The sequence below is a fragment of the Sinohyriopsis cumingii genome, chromosome 7 (assembly GCF_028554795.1).
Source record: "Sinohyriopsis cumingii isolate HCF-2022 chromosome 7, ASM2855479v2, whole genome shotgun sequence".
NCBI lineage: Eukaryota > Metazoa > Mollusca > Bivalvia > Unionida > Unionidae > Sinohyriopsis > Sinohyriopsis cumingii.
The window spans coordinates 127,240,282-127,261,631 of record NC_142967.1 but is presented as its reverse complement, the minus strand read 5'-3'; the positions used below and the strand labels follow the sequence as shown (position 1 = coordinate 127,261,631).

General features: G+C 34.5%; 1 protein-coding gene across 5 annotated transcripts in view; it reads right to left on the bottom strand.

Annotated features, from left to right (window-relative positions):
- LOC149796087 (roundabout homolog 2-like) overlaps nt 1–21,350 on the bottom strand; it is a 394,782-nt gene that overhangs the window by 22,392 nt on the left and 351,040 nt on the right. For 4 of the 5 annotated variants that reach the window (XM_089966001.1, XM_089966005.1, XM_089966002.1 and 1 more), the window contains 12 exons: nt 19,344–19,562; nt 17,868–17,957; nt 15,681–15,877; nt 13,900–14,050; nt 11,779–11,912; nt 10,889–11,123; nt 10,158–10,273; nt 6,858–7,023; nt 4,834–4,995; nt 4,348–4,378; nt 3,282–3,352; nt 356–564 (listed from right to left, as the gene is read on the bottom strand). In XM_089966001.1, coding sequence (XP_089822127.1) covers nt 356–564; nt 3,282–3,352; nt 4,348–4,378; nt 4,834–4,995; nt 6,858–7,023; nt 10,158–10,273; nt 10,889–11,123; nt 11,779–11,912; nt 13,900–14,050; nt 15,681–15,877; nt 17,868–17,957; nt 19,344–19,562 — 1,781 coding nt within the window. The remainder of the gene's footprint in view (nt 1–355; nt 565–3,281; nt 3,353–4,347; nt 4,379–4,833; nt 4,996–6,857; nt 7,024–10,157; nt 10,274–10,888; nt 11,124–11,778; nt 11,913–13,899; nt 14,051–15,680; nt 15,878–17,867; nt 17,958–19,343; nt 19,563–21,350) is intronic. The other variant, XM_089966004.1, reaches the window with a different exon arrangement.

The following is a 21,350-nucleotide window of genomic DNA, read 5'->3' as shown; positions in this document are numbered from 1 at the left end:
TTTATTTATAACATTGGTATTAAATTGTTTGTTAAGTTTTACAAAACTTGTCGATTTTGCTTTTTCTGTTACTAAGTTTATGATCATAAAGTATGGCAATAAGTAGTAGTGCAATTATGATTGGCAGGTAAGTTCCTCCCCATTTTTAATATCTGTCCTTTCTGCAAATATGGACCAGAACTTTACAGAATACATCAGTAATGGTGACAGAATGAAACTATTTTGTTTTCCTTTGATAAAAGTAGGATTTCACAATGCTGCTTTTTCTCCCTCACAATTGCCTGTCATTGACATTTTTTTCTTTATCTGCCACAAATCTACCTTGGTCAATTGAGGAACTAGATTATTTATGTACCTGCTTGCTCTGTGCCTGTGCCATTGCCCGTTCTTTGGCTTGAGCTTGCAGTAGGGTTGTAGTTGCATAGGGAGTTACAGGACTGGATTTCTGGTTAAAGGTCCTTAGTTCTGGTGGATCCCTGGCAGTGGTGTAAATATCTTCCTCTGGGCCTTCTTCCTCCTTCTTCCCTTGAAGCAACATTGCTAGCTCAGGGGGAAGACCTTCTTCTGTTGAAAAGAGGTCAAAGTTCACTGAAATGTGATCACTGCCATGAGACAAGGTCAAAGTTCCTTACCCTAGTGATGGATTCAATACATTCAAGAAAATTTAAGTATCCAACTCCATTTTTACAGGAAAATCTCAATATTCAACAATATCCATACAAGAAAATCTCAGTATCCATCTGTATCTATACAAGAAATCTCAGTATCCATCTGTATCTATACAAGAAATCTCAGTATCCAACTCCATCTTTACAAGAAAATTACTTCTCATGGTAAATGAGTGAATGTAAAGTTGGTAAAATCTGATAAATGAAAACAAAATATAATAATTAACATTGCTTAAACTAAAAAGTAATTATTATCTTTTGCCTTTTGGTGTATCACTTTTTAAAATGCATCTAAAAATCTAAATCCAAACCTAATAAAATAATTAAGTTCATTTACATGTAATTTTAAAAATAATACATTTTGCATATGTACACCTCTCCTTGATAACCTGCTTGGGACAGTGTCCATTAATATCAACCACAAGTAAGGTTGGAAGGTAGCATGTGAAAATCAAATTTAGGGAAAATGGTAAAATGTTATAACAACTTTCAATGATACATGAGTATTATAATCTTCATTGTCCTAAACAAATATTCTTCAATTTGAATATTTATGGATATAAAGAAGTCAGTTAAAGTCAATAAACAGATGAGAGACTGAGTATAAATCAAGTTGACTGGCACTACTCACAAATTCATGCATCAGTCAAGTTTTATCTTTTGCCATGATTCTCCGAGATAAATGCATTTAATCCAAATTAAAAACAAAATAATGCATGACATATTTATTTCTTCATTTTCCTATTTATGGGGTTCATTGTTGTTGTAGGGTTTCACGCCATTTTTTAGCACACGATAGGCTATACATGGCTGCCAGTATTAATGGTGGAGGTGCGTGGGTTCGAGTCTCGGCTTCAGCCAATGTGGGTATGTGAGAAAGCTTGCCAGTAGCATCTCATGGGTCGGTGGTTCTTTCCGGGGTTTTCCCGGGTTCTTCCTCCACCATTAATACTGGCTGCCATGTATAGCCTATCGTGTGCTGAAAAATGGCGCTAAACCCTATAACAACAACATTAATGGTGGAGGAAGAACCTGCGAAAACCCCGGAAAGAACCACCGACCCACAAGAAGCTAATGGCAAGCTTTCTCACAAACCAACACTGGCTGAATCCAAGAGTTGAACCCATGCAGACAGAGGTGAGAAGGCAGTGATCCATAACAGAAAGTGCTTTAGACCACTTGGCCACTCGGGGCCCCAGGTTTATTGTCATATTTTTTTTTTTTATTGTCATGGTATCTTATGTACACTATTCATGCTCCAATAGGTTAGCATCAGTACTTCCAACAGCAAGAATGGAATGGAATTTACTGGAATTCTCAAGACTTCATCAACTGACAGAACAAAGCCTCTTGCTCTGAGTGTGTTCTTATAATTACCACCATACATCTCCTGAAGCTCACAAAATGTGTTCTATGACTAGGGTGTAGACCGTGTTAAAGAAAGCTCTCAATTTTTTACGATTTTGTTTTCATTTAGTTATAAACTGCTTTGTCATTCTTATACTACAAGCTTTATGAGGTCCAAAACTGTCATGAGACTTGGATGACTAAATCCTGAATTGACAATACACTGGTTGAATTTCCAACCCATGCCAGTTTGGGATACTGGTTGCATTAACTGTTAAACACCTGTCCTTCTGAATAAATGAATTCAAGCCATGGATTATTAACAACCTGATGTTGATGAAAATTTATCTGTGTTTTATTTCTGCCATATTTGACATTTTTTGCTGCCAGAGAGTCAGGCTAATTTCTCGGCTTATTTCTCTTTAGAGAAATAGTTACTTCAGAGTCTGTGTCAGCCTTATGTTTTATTCCTCCACTTTCATGCAAATTTTCTGTCTCTGATTTGTTCTTATGATGAAAATAATTTGGCAAACTCATTTTATCCAAATCAAAAAGATCACCTCATTTGACAGCTTCTTCAATTATGTAATCATGGCATAACCTTTGTTCTTTAAATGCAAACACATACCACTTCTATTGTGTTGAGCTGCATGTTAAAATTCATCCTCTCTATAATCAATTAAAAAAAGGTACGCCTCATTACTGTCATTTAATCTGTTGATAAAGGAGATGGACTTGTGTCCATAAAATGCCTTTCATTAACGATCTGCTCGAGAGTATCCGAGTAACCACAAAAAAAAAGGAGTGTAATTTAAAACACTGCTAAATGAACAAGCCGGATTTGTTTTGTTTAATGCGTTTTGTCTGGCTGATAATTTGGTGCACTGAAGCATTAACAGAACTCACACACTTGACAGTTGTCAATGATCACTTACTGCAGTATTCACAGAATGTGAATGATAAATGTGGGTTCGAATCCTGCCTATTTTGCTCCTTTTCTCTAAAAATAAAATGGGGACCCTAACCTGCCTCCATGCCACAAAGGGGTTCACAAAAAATCAGGGCAGATTAAAATGAGATAGAGATACAATGCTTTGAGAATCGGTTGTAGAAAGGCATAAAAAACATAAAACTGAATGCCTAAATTACAGTGTCAAAAATTCAGGTAAGAATCTAAAATGTCCAGAACAGAAAACAAAATATAAACTACAGCAAAAAGTTCTAAAGAAATGAACCATATCCAATTATTTTGCAGTAATTAATTACCTTTATTTACTGTGGCAGATCTAGAACTTGCATCTTTGAAGCCATATACATTGCGTAAACCATTTCCATTTCTACAAAAGAATAAAATAATTTATCCATACATTTGTAAAATTACTCCATTATACATTATTACAAAATCCTATTTTAATCTCATTATAGTATTGGACTAAAACTAGCCCTGTCTTACACAAAAAAAATCAATATGTATTACCTTTGTTAACTTAAAACATATGGCACATAGTGTGCCTGTCCTGTATTTAACAGTCTTCAATATTGAAAACTAAAGTTTGTGTCGCACAAAACACTGTTACTTCTTAAAGTCATGGTGACTATGGCCTTTCAAATTAACATTCACAAGTTTCTCTTTTCTCCCAGGCATACATACAAAAGGCCCAAGTGGGCTTTATTTAACTCATTTCATACAAAGTTTGATATCAGTCCATATGACATACATATATAAAGCTCAAGTGGGCTTTATTTAACTCATTTCATACAAAGTTTGATGTCAGTCCACATGGCATACATACATAAGGCCCAAGTGGGCTTCATTTCACTCATCTGCTACAAAGTTTTATGTCAGTGCTGCCATTGTGGAAATTTTGGAAGCACTCTTTTATACAATGAATGACTAAAGATCCAAAGGTATTTATCTCATGAACAAAAACCAATAATATAGTATGTGCCTAGATTTTTTAAATCCATGCAAAGTGCTTTTTCAGTACTTCTGGAACGAACAAACTTCCAAATTGTTCTCATTCAGGACTCTATTACAGAATGTAAACAGTCCAAAAATGATACTTCAACACTTCAGGACTCTATTACTGAATGTAAACAGTCCAAATCTGATACTTCAACACTTCAGGACTCTATTACAGAATGTAAACAGTCCAAATCTGATACTTCAACACTTCAGGACCCTAACACAGAATGTAAACAGTCCAAATCTGATATTTCAACACTTCAGGACCCTAACACAGAATGTAAACAGTCCAAATCTGATACTTCAACACTTCAGGACTCTAACACAGAATGTAAACAGTCCAAATCTGATACTTCAACACTTTACCTTTCTCCTTGCTTCTGCTCAGATCCTGTTGCTGCAAGAACAAAATACAGATGTAGCAGTAGAGATTTTGTGAATTATATACACTTTCCTTTTTTTTATTTACATGAACTTAAAAAGTGTTGTAATTTTCTTAACAAATTTTACATTACTGATGTTTTGATTTTCATAATATAAAAAATATTTTTCTTGGGAAACTTCTGGCAATGCATAAATTAAAAAGAATGAATTCTTGGAGAGATTTACATTGTGCTGGGAGACATACATACAGAATGAACTCTTGGAGAGATTTACATCATGCTGGGAGACATACACACAGAAACACTAATAAAGAGGAAAATAAACCGATATGTTTAAGAACAGTGGAAGAAAGATAAAGATGATGGCAAAAAGTATGTACAGTACAAGAAGGTCAAGGCTGATGAGCATGACATCAAGTCCACATGACAAGGAGGAAAGCAAGAGAAAATTCATAAGCAGTTATCGTACCTCCTGTGGAAAACCACTGCTCCTTCAATTTCTTCCTATTCCTTCGCTTGCGACAGAGGATGATGGTGAAAATGCACAGAGCAATCCACAAGGCGCCCCCTGCTGCCCCAATTAAAGTTCCAATAAACCAGGATTTTTGTAGGAGATCCGACTGCTCAGAGCCTGTGGTAAATTTGTGCCAAATCAGTCTATAATTACATGCTACACAGATATTTGCATAATATTACATTCTGACTGACGTATAATCTTACAAGAGTTATTTATAGTTCCCTTGAAATGACCATACAGTTACAATTTCACTTATCACTTATCAAAATAAATGGATGGATAATGTTCAGGGAAGACAAAATTCCAATCTCCTACCATATCTGAAAAACTGACTACATACAGTACTTACACAAAAAATATGTACAGGTACCTCCTTTACACAGCCCAATGAGTTGTGCCTGGGACCTTTATTATAGCCCAGGTACCTCCTTTATACAGCCTAATTGGTTTTGCCAGTTACCTCCTTTATACAGCCTGATTGGTTGTGCCCGGTACCTCCTTTATACAGCCTAATTGGTTTTGCCAGTTACCTCCTTTATACAGCCTGAATGGTTCTGCCACATACTCCGTTATACAGCCTGATTGGTTGTGCCTGGGACCTTTATTATAGCCTAACTGGTTGTGCCAGGTACCTCCTTTATACAGCCTAACTGGATGTGCCAGGTACCTTCTTTATACAGTCTAATCTGTTCAAGAATTTGGCCTTCTACCATTCCATGAATGGCTGGTAAATGGAGGAATGCACTGGCCTATGTCCATGATCATCAGGAAAATATAAGGAGTTGGGTACATACCCATTTACCCTGTTATATGTCAGTTGTTTGACAAGTTCTGTCCATAACTTTAGCCACCTATCCATAGTTTGTCATCCTGTTATATGTCAGTTTTTTGACAAGTTCTGTTCACAGTTTGTCATCCTGTTATACATCAGTTGTTTGACAAGTTCTGTCCATAACTTTAGCCACCTATCCATAGTTTGTCATCCTGTTATACATCAGTTGTTTGACAAGTTCTGTCCATAACTTTAGCCACCTATCCATAGTTTGTCATCCTGTTATACATCAGTTGTTTGACAAGTTCTGTCCATAACTTTAGCCACCTATCCATAGTTTGTCATCCTGTTCTATCAAATCACCCCCCAACTCCCCTTTTTGATACCAAGTATAGTTTGCACAAATTGGTTGATAAAAGGAAACAATTCTTGGTGGATGTCTTGAGAACATGTATCTGATATTCAGAGAGATCATAAAAACCATGACTTTATTTTACCTTGAGAACATGTATCTGATATTCAGAGAGATCATAAAAACCATGACTTTATTTTACCTTGAGAACATGTATCTGATATTCAGAGAGATCATAAAAACCATGACTTTATTTTACCTTGAGAACATGTATCTGATATTCAGAGAGATCATAAAAACCATGACTTTATTTTACTCATCAACAGTTTACCACATTAAACTCTTGGGTTTGTTTCAATCATAGAATGCTCAAGTAGTGATAGTGCTGAATGAAGCAGCTAATAAAAGAACGGAGCTCCTTAAAATTCTGACATGCTGCATTTTGTAACTAAAAAAAATTTGCCCATAAAACTGATTCCTTTAACCATAGCCCATACTTGTGTTGATTTTTTTATGTGTAAAAAACTACGGTGAAATTCAAAGCTATCCAAATACAAATTTTCATATAAACTATGGTGAAATTAAAAGCTATCCAAATATAAATTTTCTGTATAAACTATGGAAAAATTCAAGCTATGAAAATATAAATGTTCATGTAAACTATGGTGAAATTAAAAGCTATCAAAATATTAATTTTCTGTATAAACTATTGTGAAATTCAAAGCAATCCAAATACAAATTTTCTGTATAAACTGTGGTGAAATTCAAAGCTATGAAAATATAAAATCTCTGTATAAACAATGGCAAGATTGAAAGCTACTCAAATATAAAAATAAATGGTATTACACTTACTAGCAACAAGAGCATGGCTCCAGTCTCCAAGTCCATACTTTGTTTGTGCTGCCACCTGTATGTGATAACTGACACCAGACAGCAAGTTGTCGATTATCACACTATTCACACTGCCATTTGTCGATCTGCTACAGTTGTGCATACCATCTTCACTTATGCACTTTATCTAAAAAAAAGAAATAAAGTAAATAAGAAACTTTTAATACAAAGATATTAGTTTTTATCACTAGTACATGTAAATGCTAACTTTCATCTTCAGCAGTAAACTAAATACATATCAAGCTAATTTAACATGGCAAAGAATAAACACACACAAGCATGGAAGTACACTCACATTTTGGTTTTATAATAAATAAACACACAAGCATGGAAGTACACTCACATTTTGGTTTTATAATAAATAAACACACACAAGCATGGAAGTACACTCACATTTTGGTTTTATAATAAATAAACACACACAAGCATGGAAGTACACTCACATTTTGGTTTTATAATAAATAAACACACATAAGCATGGAAGTACACTCACATTTTGGTTTTATAATAAATAAACACACACAAGCATGGAAGTACACTCACATTTTGGTTTTATAATAAATAAACACACAAGCATGGAAGTACACTCACATTTTGGTTTTATAATAAATAAACACACACAAGCATGGAAGTACACTCACATTTTGGTTTTATAATAAATAAACACACACAAGCATGGAAGTACACTCACATTTTGGTTTTATAATAAATAAACACACATAAGCATGGAAGTACACTCACATTTTGGTTTTATAATAAATAAACACACACAAGCATGGAAGTACACTCACATTTTGGTTTTATAATAAATAAACACACAAGCATGGAAGTACACTCACATTTTGGTTTTATAATAAATAAACACACACAAGCATGGAAGTACACTCACATTTTGGTTTTATAATAAATAAACACACACAAGCATGGAAGTACACTCACATTTTGGTTTTATAATAAATAAACACACATAAGCATGGAAGTACACTCACATTTTGGTTTTATAATAAATAAACACACACAAGCATGGAAGTACACTCACATTTTGGTTTTATAATAAATAAACACACAAGCATGGAAGTACACTCACATTTTGGTTTTATAATAAATAAACACACACAAGCATGGAAGTACACTCACATTTTGGTTTTATAATAAATAAACACACAAGCATGGAAGTACACTCACATTTTGGTTTTATAATAAATAAACACACACAAGCATGGAAGTACACTCACATTTTGGTTTTATAATAAATAAACACACACAAGCATGGAAGTACACTCACATTTTGGTTTTATAATAAATAAACACACAAGCATGGAAGTACACTCACATTTTGGTTTTATAATAAATAAACACACACAAGCATGGAAGTACACTCACATTTTGGTTTTATAATAAACACACACAAGCATGGAAATACACTCACATTTTGGTTTTATAATAAATAAACACACACAAGCATGGAAGTACACTCACATTTTGGTTTTATAATAAATAAACACACACAAGCATGGAAGTACACTCACATTTTGGTTTTATAATAAATAAACACACACAGGCATGGAAGTACACTCACATTTTGGTTTTATAATAAATAAACACACACAGGCATGGAAGTACACTCACATTTTGGTTTTATAATAAATAAACACACACAAGCATGGAAGTACACTCACATTTTGGTTTTATAATAAATAAACACACACAAGCATGGAAGTACACTCACATTTTGGTTTTATAATAAATAAACACACACAAGCATGGAAGTACACTCACATTTTGGTTTTATAATAAACAAACACACACAAGCATGGAAGTACACTCACATTTTGGTTTTATAATAAATAAACACACACAAGCATGGAAGTACACTCACATTTTGGTTTTATAATAAATAAACACACACAGGCATGGAAGTACACTTACATTTTGGTTTTAAAATAAATAAACACACATAAAAGTACACTCACATTTTGGTTTTATAATAAACAAACACACATAAGCATGGAAGTACACTCACATTTTGGTTTTATAATAAATAAACACACACAAGCATGGACATAAAGTCACACTGCAGTTTGATAAAAAATAAACACACACAAGCATGTAAGTACACTCACATTGAGGTTTTATAATAAACACACACAAGCATGGAAGTACACTCACATTGAGGTTTTATAATAAATAAACACACACAAACATGGAAGTACACTCACATTTTGGTTTTATAATAAATAAACACACACAAGCATGTAAGTACACTCACATTGAGGTTTTACAATAAATAAACATAAAAACATGGAAGTACACTCACATTTTGGTTCTATAATAAATAAACACACACAAGCATGGAAGTACACTCACATTTTGGTTTAATAATAAATAAACACACACAAGAATGTAAGAACCTCACATTGTGGTTTTATAATAAATAAACACACACAAGCATGGACATAAAGTCACACTGTGGTTTTATAATAAATAAACACACACAAGCATGTAAGTACACTCACATTGAACTCAAGATGTTTAAGATGGTTGTCATAGTGGCACTATCAGATACCAAGTTGGCACCATTTCAATTTAGGACTAAACTGACATCATAAGAAGTCTATTGGTACAAGCACAATATGACCAACCATCTAGGGGAAGTAATCTTAACAAGATTTTCAAGATGGCCATTGTGAACAACTTCCTAAAAAATCATTTAGTGAAAACCCCATGCTCATGAGATCCTTCATTCAGGAGCAGTGATAACAAAAATTTCAAGATGGACATTGGTGGACAAATTGAATGTCTCAACAGCACCATTATTATTTAAGACTAACTAGATATTATAAGCCATCAATAATTCACTGACATTTCATGACATGACATATCAATTAAGCCATCAATAACTGACAGTGACAGACATTTCATGACATGACATATCAATTAAGCCATCAATAATTCACTGACATTTCAAGACATGATATACTGATTAAGCAATCAATAATTCACTGACATTTCAAGACATGACATCGATTAAGCCATCAATAATTCACCAACATTTCATGACATGTGGATTAAGCCGTCAATAACTGACAGACATTTCATGTGACATGACATGTGGACCAAGACATCAATAAAAGAATTAAGCCAAGAATAATTCAATGACATTTCATGACATATGGATTTGCTTACATTTATTAATGCAATCAGTTTGTGTTTAACAATGCTGCATTTTATCTCACAAAAATCAGGAACATAAGTTTTCACCTGGTAAGCAATTATTTTGCCATTCTGTTCATGAAACTCCGGTGGAGACCAGCGAACTACAATCCTTGAGTCACTCTCTCTGTGTACAACAATATCCTGAGGAACACCAGATGGGACTGAAATAACAAAGCATAGTTATAAAGGGCTTGATCTCTGGATGACAACATTATTCCTAATCTCAATTACAAATATATCTCTCCTGGAAAGGGAATCAACAATCTTCCAAGTCAATCATCTATCAGTTTATGACATATACTAGATATGTGTTCATGGGACATGAATGCATGTCCAGTACCTAAAAACACCTAAATGCAAAACGAAGGCATGCAATTATTCAGGCATGAGGGATTCTTATAGGAAATATACCTTTCACTAAGTAACACAAAGTAAAAGTAAACTATTACTTTTCACAATTCTGATGGCACATAATAAAAAAAACGGAAATGGATTCATTTTGTAACACAGTACCTTCAAACTGATCTCAAGAAAAACAACCAGGCAAACAAGAGTACTATATGACTATACCACATTCATGGTAGGGCATGCATTGCAACCACCACTATGGCCACCTCCCTTAAGCAACCACCTGCAATATCCAGCTACATATAAATTTTCATTTCCCATTTTTTAAAACATTTTAACTTCTTTATGCATTCAAATCCTTATATGCCGAAGTTTCTTCCTTTCCATGGGCGATGTTTAGAGAGAGAGATTTCCAACAGTGTACCTACCAGATTCCCCTGTGACAACAGTCATAATTCCACTACATCGTGTCTGCTTGGTGCCACTGGTTGCCATGATGCAAATCTCGTACCACTCGTAACTTCCAAGTCCTGTGATTATGAAGAATGTTGGTCCAAAAGGAACTCTTTTCACTCTGGACTGACCGTACTTCTTCATTTGAATATTGACAACATGTCGGTAGCGGATATAATATCCATCGATGATACTGTGATGATTCTCAATCTAATAATCAATAAATTATATTTCAATGAATGTAACCATGTAATCTTTTAACAAGGAACTACGAAAGCAGAAGAGGAACATGCAATTAGACATCTCATCCACATGTATTTTTTCCCCTTCAAATCTGCTAATAACGTCTACTATAAATTACCAACATAACAGAAACAATAATGGTCCTAACTGTCAAAATACAGTCCAAACTGTCAAAATACAGTCCCAACTGTCAAAATACAGTGCATACTGTGCTAAAAACCAACAGTTTCAAGATACAGCCTTTTTAAATCTGTGGCAAGATATGATTCTTTATTCTCCATGATCTACAACTGGTCTGACATATCATAGTCCAAACATTTGATGCATTCATACTCGACATGTGCAAGTCCATGGCGCCTCTGCCATTTAGTCTCTCTAGCATTAGCATACAATCAATCTTGCAAAACCAGATTATAGGTTTCCATAAGTCATCTCATGGGACATTTTTACAACAACAAATTGTCAAACATTTTGTAACACACACATGCATGTAAGCATGCCAGCATGTGCGTGCGTGCACACACACACACAAGTATCATTGTAATGAATCTGTACTTTTTCAGCACAGGAATCAACATTCTAAAAAACAAACACTGGGATGACTTTAATATGATTTATTTACCTTCCATTTTAGTCTAATAGCACTTGAGTTAATGACCTTGGCTTCCTCTAATTCAATTACCACATTTTTCAGTCGGCTTTCAATCTCAGACATGTTGAAACCCACTTTGGAAAACTGCCTGCCACCTATGGGTTCTGAAAATATCACATGTACAATTTTATAATTTTCACAAATATACCACATTTCATTTAATTTTGTTAGGGAAGAGACAGCTGCAAATACTGATAGATGTGCACTTGGATAAAGTGATAGATGTATGGGTAGATAAAGTGATAGATGTGCATGTACATAAGATGACAGATGTATGGGTAGATGAAGTGACAGATGGACAGGTATATAAAATAACAGATGTAAAGGTAGATAAAGTGATAGATGTACATGTAGATGAAGTAATAGATGTACATGTAGATGAAGTAATAGATGTATATGTAGATAAAGTGATAGACAATGATGACACAAAGCTCACACAATGTCTGGAGAATTACAAATATGATAACACAAAGTTCACAGAATGTCTGGAGAACTACAAATACGATAACACAAAGTTCACACAATGTCTGGAGAACTACAAATATGATAACACAAAGTTCACACAATGTCTGGAGAACTACAAATATGATAGCACAAAGTTCACACAATGTCTGGAGAACTACAAATATGATAACACAAAGTTCACACAATGTCTGGAGAACTACAAATATGATAACACAGAGTCTAGAGAAATACAGAATGAATGAATGTGGAGCAGGTGCTTACTTTCTGATAACTGATGAAATCCATCAAAAGCACCATTATTTTGGGATTATGACTATCACAAAAAGCATGTTAACATTTCAAATTTATAACCATAGATTTTTAAATGAAGACTAAGCCAGCATGACTGAACTTTTTTAAAGAAACTAATTCTAGCTGAAAATATTGTCAAATACCTGAATTGCAGGGTTAGAAATGCAATTATATTTTAAAATTTCAAATTTATTTCGATTTATTTTTTCAAGGGTTTACATTTTTTGAGATTCAAGACAAAAAGCCATTACAATATTATATCCTTGATGAGCATAACATTTATTGAAAATCTGATAAAGTATGCCCTGAATTTGTTTGAATTTGATAAAATATGTTTTGAGTTTGTTTCAATTTGATAAATATGTTCAGAGTTTGTTTCAATTTGATAAATATGTTCTGAGTTTGTTTCAATTTGATAAATATGTTCTTAGTTTGTTTCAATTTGATAAAGTATGTTTTATTTTCAATTTGATAAATATGTTCCGAGTTTGTTTCAATTTGATAAATATGTTCTGAGTTTGTTTCAATTTGATAAAGTATGTTTTGAGTTATTTTCAATTTGATAAATATGTTCTGAGTTTGTTTCAATTTGATAAAGTATGTTTTGAGTTTGTTTCAGTTTGATGATGTTTTGATATTTTTTCAATTTGATAAAGTATGTTTTTAGTTCGTTTCAATTCGATAAAGTATGTTTTGAGTATTTTTCAATTCGATAAAGTATGTTTTGAGTTTGTTTCAATTTGATGAAGTACATTTGGAGTTTTTTTCAATTTGATAAAGTATTTTTTGAGTTATTTTCAATCTGATCAAGTATGTTTTGAGTTTGTTTCAATTTGATAAAGTATGCTTTGAGTTTGTTTCAAAATCACTGAAAATAAAGCTATAGTCGAAATTGATAATTAATTAAAATGGCTGGATGTCTTTAACTTGCATAATTTGCAAGCTTTATCAACCACTCAGCTAGCCTAATATAAAACTGCAAAAAAGCATTTTCTGTGGGGTTGGCATATAGCTGTTCATCTTTTTTTTCTCAACTTTTTAGGTGTCTTTTTTATTATTTAGGTTTCCTTCAAGTTTTTGCAGCTTTTTTTTTAGGTTTCTAAGGTCAAAATGAAATTTTAGGTTTTTCAAAGTTTTTGAGGTCCACTTCTAACCCTGGAGTAAGGGCTCTAGGTCAAATGTTACTATCATATATACTGTATAGAGAACTACCACAAAGCAATACAATAAACAGCAATCTTGCTACAGTGTTACTGTTACACATTTTGAACAAGTCCTTTAAGTAAAGCAGCTGTACAATATAGTGAGTGATGATGTGGAATGAAAAAGCCCTACCTAATGTCCTGAAGATGTCTGAGACTTCACTGGGTCCTCCTACACCATGGGAATTCCTCGCCCGAACCAAAAAAATATAGGAGGTATTTGGGTGAAGTCCAAATACAACGTAATCTTCTGCCTGAACAAGGGTGTTGACCACAACCCAACCCTAAAAAAAAAAAAGGAAATAAAAGTTGCACATTAAGAATCTTTTGAGTTATCTGATTAATTTGATAAAATGGAATGCAAATAGTCAATTTGAAAATTGCACTATAGTAAAATTCTGAAAAACATTTTACAATCAAAAGATTATATGGCTTAAAACTGACATATGACTTCAAGATGGCCCACAACATAAATTCCAATGATAATATGTAGGTATACCATATTTCATCCATTTATCTTAAACTGCTCAGTGACCTTGACCTTGATTATAGACCACAACATAATATGCAAAATACTTTCAGGTATATCAAACTTTGTCCATTTCTCTAAACATCTCTAAAGCAATAAAACGGAAAGGAAAGTAAATGTAAAACTTTGTATTTTGACCCGTGACCTTAACATTGAATGTTAGACCCAAAATGTGGTATGTGACACACAGATTACTGGCTCATGACCTTGTATCAAATAAAACAACACAATGCTGACAAAGGTAGAATGCAGAATTGTTTGACTGAGGATAAATGAAAACAAAGTATCAGTTTATGGCTCTGATCTGACTAACCCTTAAAGATGTGTCATAGTCTGTCATATTAAAATGACACATAACTAAAATATGACTAACCCTTAAAGATGTGTCATAGTCTGTCATATTAAAATGACACATAACTAAAATATGACTAACCCTTAAAGATGTGTCATAGTCTGTCATATTAAAATGACACATAACTAAAATATGCCACTGTAAATACAAAAACCATTGAGAAATTTTGGGCAAGATGTAAAACTGCAATGTTTTGAGTTAGAAGCACATTCACTTACAATATATTTATCTAATGCAGGTATGTGTGACCTAGTTTTATCTGCTTATTTTACACACAGTACAAAGCATTAAAAATTGCTTATCTGGCCAGTTCCCTGAAGAAAGCTGCACATGTCTGATCTAACAGGACATGTGTAAAAAGGGTTTTAAACTCGCTTTCTTCATTCACTCCAAGCACAGAGTGTCTTGGTTTTGACCCATTTAAATTTCAGGATTGTACTGGGTGTCTATGAAGCCTACTGTCAGATTTTAGCATCATCATAAGTAAGATATAGATCAGTGTACTTAACTGAAAAAAAATAGAATGACAGGGACAAGTATTTGTTGTAAATCACTTATAAATGGCAAGAGTGCTTGAAGCGATATCCTCAAACCCATAATATGAACAGTCAAGGATATCCTCCACTATTTAAATAAAACAAAGTGCATTCAAATATTCATATCAATTAGAACTTTGAACCCATTTTCTTACAGGAGTATATTGACTGCTAGTGGCCTAGTGGTTATAGCATCCGCCTCGGAAGCGGGAGGTCGTGGGTTCGATTCCTGGCCTTGTCATACCAAAGACTTACAAAAATGTAAGGCACTAGGAGAGATTAGTGTTAGGACTGGTTGGCCTGGTGTCAGGATAATGTGACTGGGTGGGACATCATGCCATATGTTTGCGGCATGATGCCCCAGTGCTAGACATCACTATAAACTGCCACACTGCAAACATCGTAGCGATATGACTGAAAAATTGTTAAAGCTACATTAAAAACATAATAATCACACACAAGAGTGCATTACTAGTACTAAAGGGGAGATTACTCACACTGTCAGCTCCATATCCAAAATATTCCACTTGATACCCAAACGATGCAGATGTTCCAGGATCCATGCTAGGTTGCCACTGGAGATGAACAGCTGTGTCCATGACATCATTAACATCTGGTTTTGAAGGTGGGACAGGAAAAGATGCAACATCTGGAGTCTTTGATGCCAAAACACTAGGATTACTGTTAGACGATGCTGAAAAATGAACAAAAAAGTGACCACTTTGCCATAAAATTCAATTTTTCCAACCCATAAATAGTTCTATAATTTTTGGCAATTGTAACATTTTTCAGATGATAAGCAGGTTGCTGAAAAGTAATACAAAATGTCTAAAATTCTTTTCCTTCCAAAATGTATAAAATTTGTCATATTCGTAATACCTGTACCTTTTCTAAAACAGTTTTCTTGAAAGACACACAATTTTTCACATGTAACTAAATTTGATCTTTAAAGATGTGTCACAAATTAACAACAGAAAGCATTAGAGGTCTAACACAGGACAAGATTAGAGGTCTAATACAGGACAATAAAATAAGAGGTCTAATACAGGACAACATTAGAGGTCTAACAGAGGACAACATTAGAGGTCTAATACAGGACAACATTAAAGGTCTAACAGAGGACAAGATTAGAGGTCTAATACAGGACAACATTAGAGGTCTAACAGAGGACAATAAAATAAGAGGTCTAATAGAGGACAACATTAGAGGTCTAACAGAGGATAACATTAGAGGTCTAACAGAGGACAACATTAGAGGTCTAATACAGGACAACATTAGAGGTCTAACAGAGGACAATAAAATAAGAGGTCTAACAGAGGACAACATTAGAGGTCTAACAGAGGACAACATTAGAGGTCTAACAGAGGTCAACATTAGAGGTCTAATACAGGACAACATTAGAGGTCTAATAGAGGACAAGATTAGAGGTCTAATAGAGGACAAGATTAGAGGTCTAATAGAGGACAACATTAGAGGTCTAACAGAGGACAACATTAGAGGTCTAACAGAGGACAACATTAGAGGTCCAATACAGGACAACAAAAATTAGAGGTCCAATACAGGACAACAAAAATTAGAGGTCTAATAGAGATTCAGGATGAATAAGAAATCATACAAAGTCTTCTGGTTAACGGACAGTGTTGATATGACCAGCCATCTTGGGCATATAGTGATAACATAAAATTTTCCATACTGTCGTGACCAAATTCATTTATGACCAACTAGACATAAGAAAGACGTCTTTCAGTGAAAATTCCATGCTAATATGATCGATCATTCAGGAGAAGTAGCAATAAGAAGATTTTCATGTACCATTTCAATTTATGAACAACTAGACATCATAAGAGGTGAAAACACCATGTATGACTTTCTCTTCAGAAGGAGCGGTGACAACATTTTCAAGATGGCTGCAGTGGTAGCCATATTGAACACCAGATAGGCACCATTTGCAGTGGTGGCCATATTGGACATCAGATATGCCCCATCTGCAGTGGTGGCCATATTGGGCATTAGATAGGTACCATTTGCAGTGGTGGCCATATTTGACATCAGATAGGCTCCATCTGCAGTGGTGGTCATATTGGACATCAGATAGGCACCATCTGCAGTGGTGGTCATATTGGACATTAGATTGGAACCATTTGCAGTGGTGGCCATATTGGACATTAGATAGGCCCCATTTGCAGTGGTGGCCATATTGGACATCAGATAGGCACCATCTACAGTGGTGGCCATATTGGACATCAGATAGGCTCCATCTGTAGTGGTGGCCATATTGGGCATCGGATAGGGACCATTTGCAGTGGTGGCCATATTGGACATCAGATAGGCACCATTTGCAGTGGTGGCCATACTGGACATCAGATCAGCTCCATTTTCATTTAGGTCCAACAGGACATATAAGAATCTTTTCATGAAAACCCTACACCGACACAATCCTTAATTCCAGATGAGTAGTGATAAAAAAAATTTAAAAACTAGACTATCGGATGAATGTGTTGCAATCTTACAAGTAGTCATGGAGAAGTAATGACAACAAACATGTGCTAATGGATGGAAAATGAATGAAAGACCATCCATTTACTTATCTAGTCTATAAAAATGTATTGCTAAAATGACATGATCATAAATGATTGACAAAAACAGTCCACATGTTTTCCATCTATGTTTTCCAACTAACTTACCTTCCACTTTTAGAAAGGCTTCCCATGTCGTCTCACCTGTTTCGCTGACAGCTTTACATGCATACATGCCTGTGTCTTCAAGCATCAGGCCTGAAACAAAATGCTGAATTAATGTTTTACCTCAACATTGCTAAAATTAAAACTGCTAATGGCACTATGGCCAGATAACAAACTGTTAAATATTGATCACAGTGACCTAGTTCAGTGATGACTGTTAAGCTTCTCATGAAATATTTATCTACAAAAGTTATGCGACTCTGTAACCATAACTGCAGGAGAAATTTACCTTAAGACAATCTCAATGCTACTGCCACAGTAGCATACAGATGGGCAATTGGATAGACAGACATCATCAATCCAGAATTCTGAATGGCTGTGCAACCTTCCAGATTGACATCATCAATCCAGAATCCTGAATGGCTGTGCAACCTTCCAGACAAACATCATCAATCCAGAATCTTGAATGGCTGTGCAACCTTCCAGACAGACATCATCAATCCAGAATCCTGAATGGCTTTGCAACCTTCCAGACAGACATCATCAATCCAGAATCTTGAATGGCTGTGCAACCTTCCAGACAGACATCATCAATCCAGAATCCTGAATGGCTGTGCAACCTTCCAGACAGACATCATTAATCCAGAATCCTGAATGGCTATGCAACCTTCCAGATAGACATCATCAATCAGAATCCTGAATGGCTTTGCAACCTTCCAGACTGACATCATCAATCCAAAATCCTGAATTGCTGTGCAACCTTCCAGACATCAATCCAGAATCCTGAATTGCTGTGCAACCTTCCAGACATCAATCCAGAATCCTGAATGGCTTTGCAACCTTCCAGACTGACATCATTCAGTATGATTAAAATCAGATCTCCACTGTACTAAGTTAAGATCTGACATTGACCGATTATGGGTCATGTTCTGGCGACCTTTGAATTAGCCAATGGAAATGCAGCTTTCTGAATTTTTTTAATCAAATCACTTTGCTTATGTAGATACTCTTCAGCCATACTGCATGGTCTCCAAAATGCAAAGATATAAGACTCAGTCTGATTGGCTGATAAAATTAGCAATTATGGTAATAAAATAGGTCACCAGAACATGACTCTCAAGTGGCTGCTGTCATATCTTCATGTAGGACAATCAATACAATTCTGTCATAAAGCTGTCTGCAGAATGCTACAGCAATCCCATATTAATGTGTGTGTGTGTGTGTGTATGTATTTGGTATAGACATTAATCTTCTATGCACATCACAATTTGGTATAGATATTAATCTTCTATGCACATCACAATTTGGTACAGATATTAATCTTCTATGCACATCACAGTTTGGTATAGACATTAATCTTCTATGCACATCACAATTCTGTAAAGTGTAAATCATAGACAAAATACTTCAAGTGAATATTTAAATGCATTAATCTTGTTTCTATTTGACACCTGTGAATGTTAAAGTCCTTTAACTTACTTGAGATCTGTAAGGTTCCCGAGTTGAGAAGTGTATATCTTGCATCATTCATAGAGAGAGGGTGGCCATCTCGATACCATCGGATATGTGGCTGTGGTTCTCCCAAGGCCTGGCACAGTAACAGTGCATTACTGTCCAATGGCAATGTCTGGTTCTGTGGACCAATTTTGATTATCGGAGGTGGTCGAACATCGTGCTCTGGAAGAAAGTCAGCTTCGTCTGAAAAAATGTGCCGGAGAAAACACGGGGGTAAGACAACAGGGGGGCATGCAAAGCTATACAACAGAAATAAACTTCAAGAATCACAACAATGTTTGGAAATATATAAAAAAAAGACATGCACCTGTTGTAGAGCCTCAGTTGTGACATGCTAACTGTCTGGAGTTTCTCTATAACTAATAAAGGTCAAATGAGTATGCATGGACATAAACACCATTTTTCATATTTTCATGTTCTTACCACCACAAAAGGTTGTCCACAACACTTCACATTTCACACTAATCCTAATCTGTACCAAGCATTCAAGACTATATTTTTATTTGTTTAAACAAGAATGAAATAAATAACAAAACAAAAATTTGAGAGAGAAACACAATCTACACCATCTAATTAGTTAATATATAAACATACTTTAGGACAAAGGTGAGAAGTGTAAAGATGACCTGCATTTCTGTTTGAGGGCAAATTATTTTCCTATAAAACATATTTTTAACCAAATTTCTTCAACAATAATTGGTAAGCAGTTTAAAAGTCTATTATTGATAAGTATTTAATAGTTTTTTTTTACAAGTGTCAAATAACAAGTACATGTAGTTTCACGAGTGTCCAATAATAAATGTGTAGATTTTAAGAATAAGTGTCCAATAATAAATACATATAGTGTATGATGTATCCAATAATAAGTACATGTAGTGTTTGACAGATGTCCAATACATAAGTGTTTAAAAGTGTCCAATGACAAGTACATATAGTGTTTGCAGGTTTTATAAGTGTCCAATAATAAGTACATGTAGTGTTTTAGTTAATCTATATTATTGGATCATTTCCACATAATACTGCTAGGACATCAAGAAAATGTCAACAGTGGAATCAACATGCACAAATGAAAAGTAAACCTGGCATGGACTGGGACCTAATGTTAACTGAATGAACTGTAGGGGAAATAGATGATTTCATGATCAAGAAAAATACTGAAAAATAACCAAATGTAAATAACATTTTTAAGTTCTAGCATGCATTTATCTCCATTATCTTTATGGTTCTTATTAACTGTCTTGCTTGAAAAAATACAGGACAGTTTGGAAACCATTTCAACAATGCAACAAGACTTTTACAAAATATTGGCAAAGAATCAAACCAACCTAGACATAAAGATTATAACAACATTAGAAAAGAATCAAACCAACCTAGACATAAAGGTTATGACAACATAAGAAAAGAATAAAACCAACCTAGACATAAAGATTATGACAACATCAGAAAAGAATCAAACCAACCTAGACATAAAGGTTATGACAACATCAGAAAAGAATCAAACCTAAACATAAAGGTTATGACAACATCAGAAAAGAATCAAACCAACCTAGACATAAAGGTTATGACAACATCAGAAAAGAATCAAACCAACCTAGACATAAAGGTTATGACAACATCAGAAAAGAATCAAACCAACCTAAACATAAAGGTTATGACAACATCAGAAAAAAATCAAACCAACCTAGACATAAAGGTCATGACAACATAAGAAAAGAATCAAACCAACCTAGACATAAAGGTCATGACAACATAAGAAAAGAATCAAACCAACCTAAACATAAAGGTTATGACATCAAAAAAAACAGAACATGACTAAGCACTCTGGGCCTTTATACTTCCAACACTGGATGGCAAGTACCAGATTCCACCTCTAAAGTTACAAGAAAACAGCTCATAGAGGCTTGGCCAGATTGCAAGCTTTATGTAATCTTGTGTTACATGGTTATGCATGAACTGTGGTCCAAGAAAATG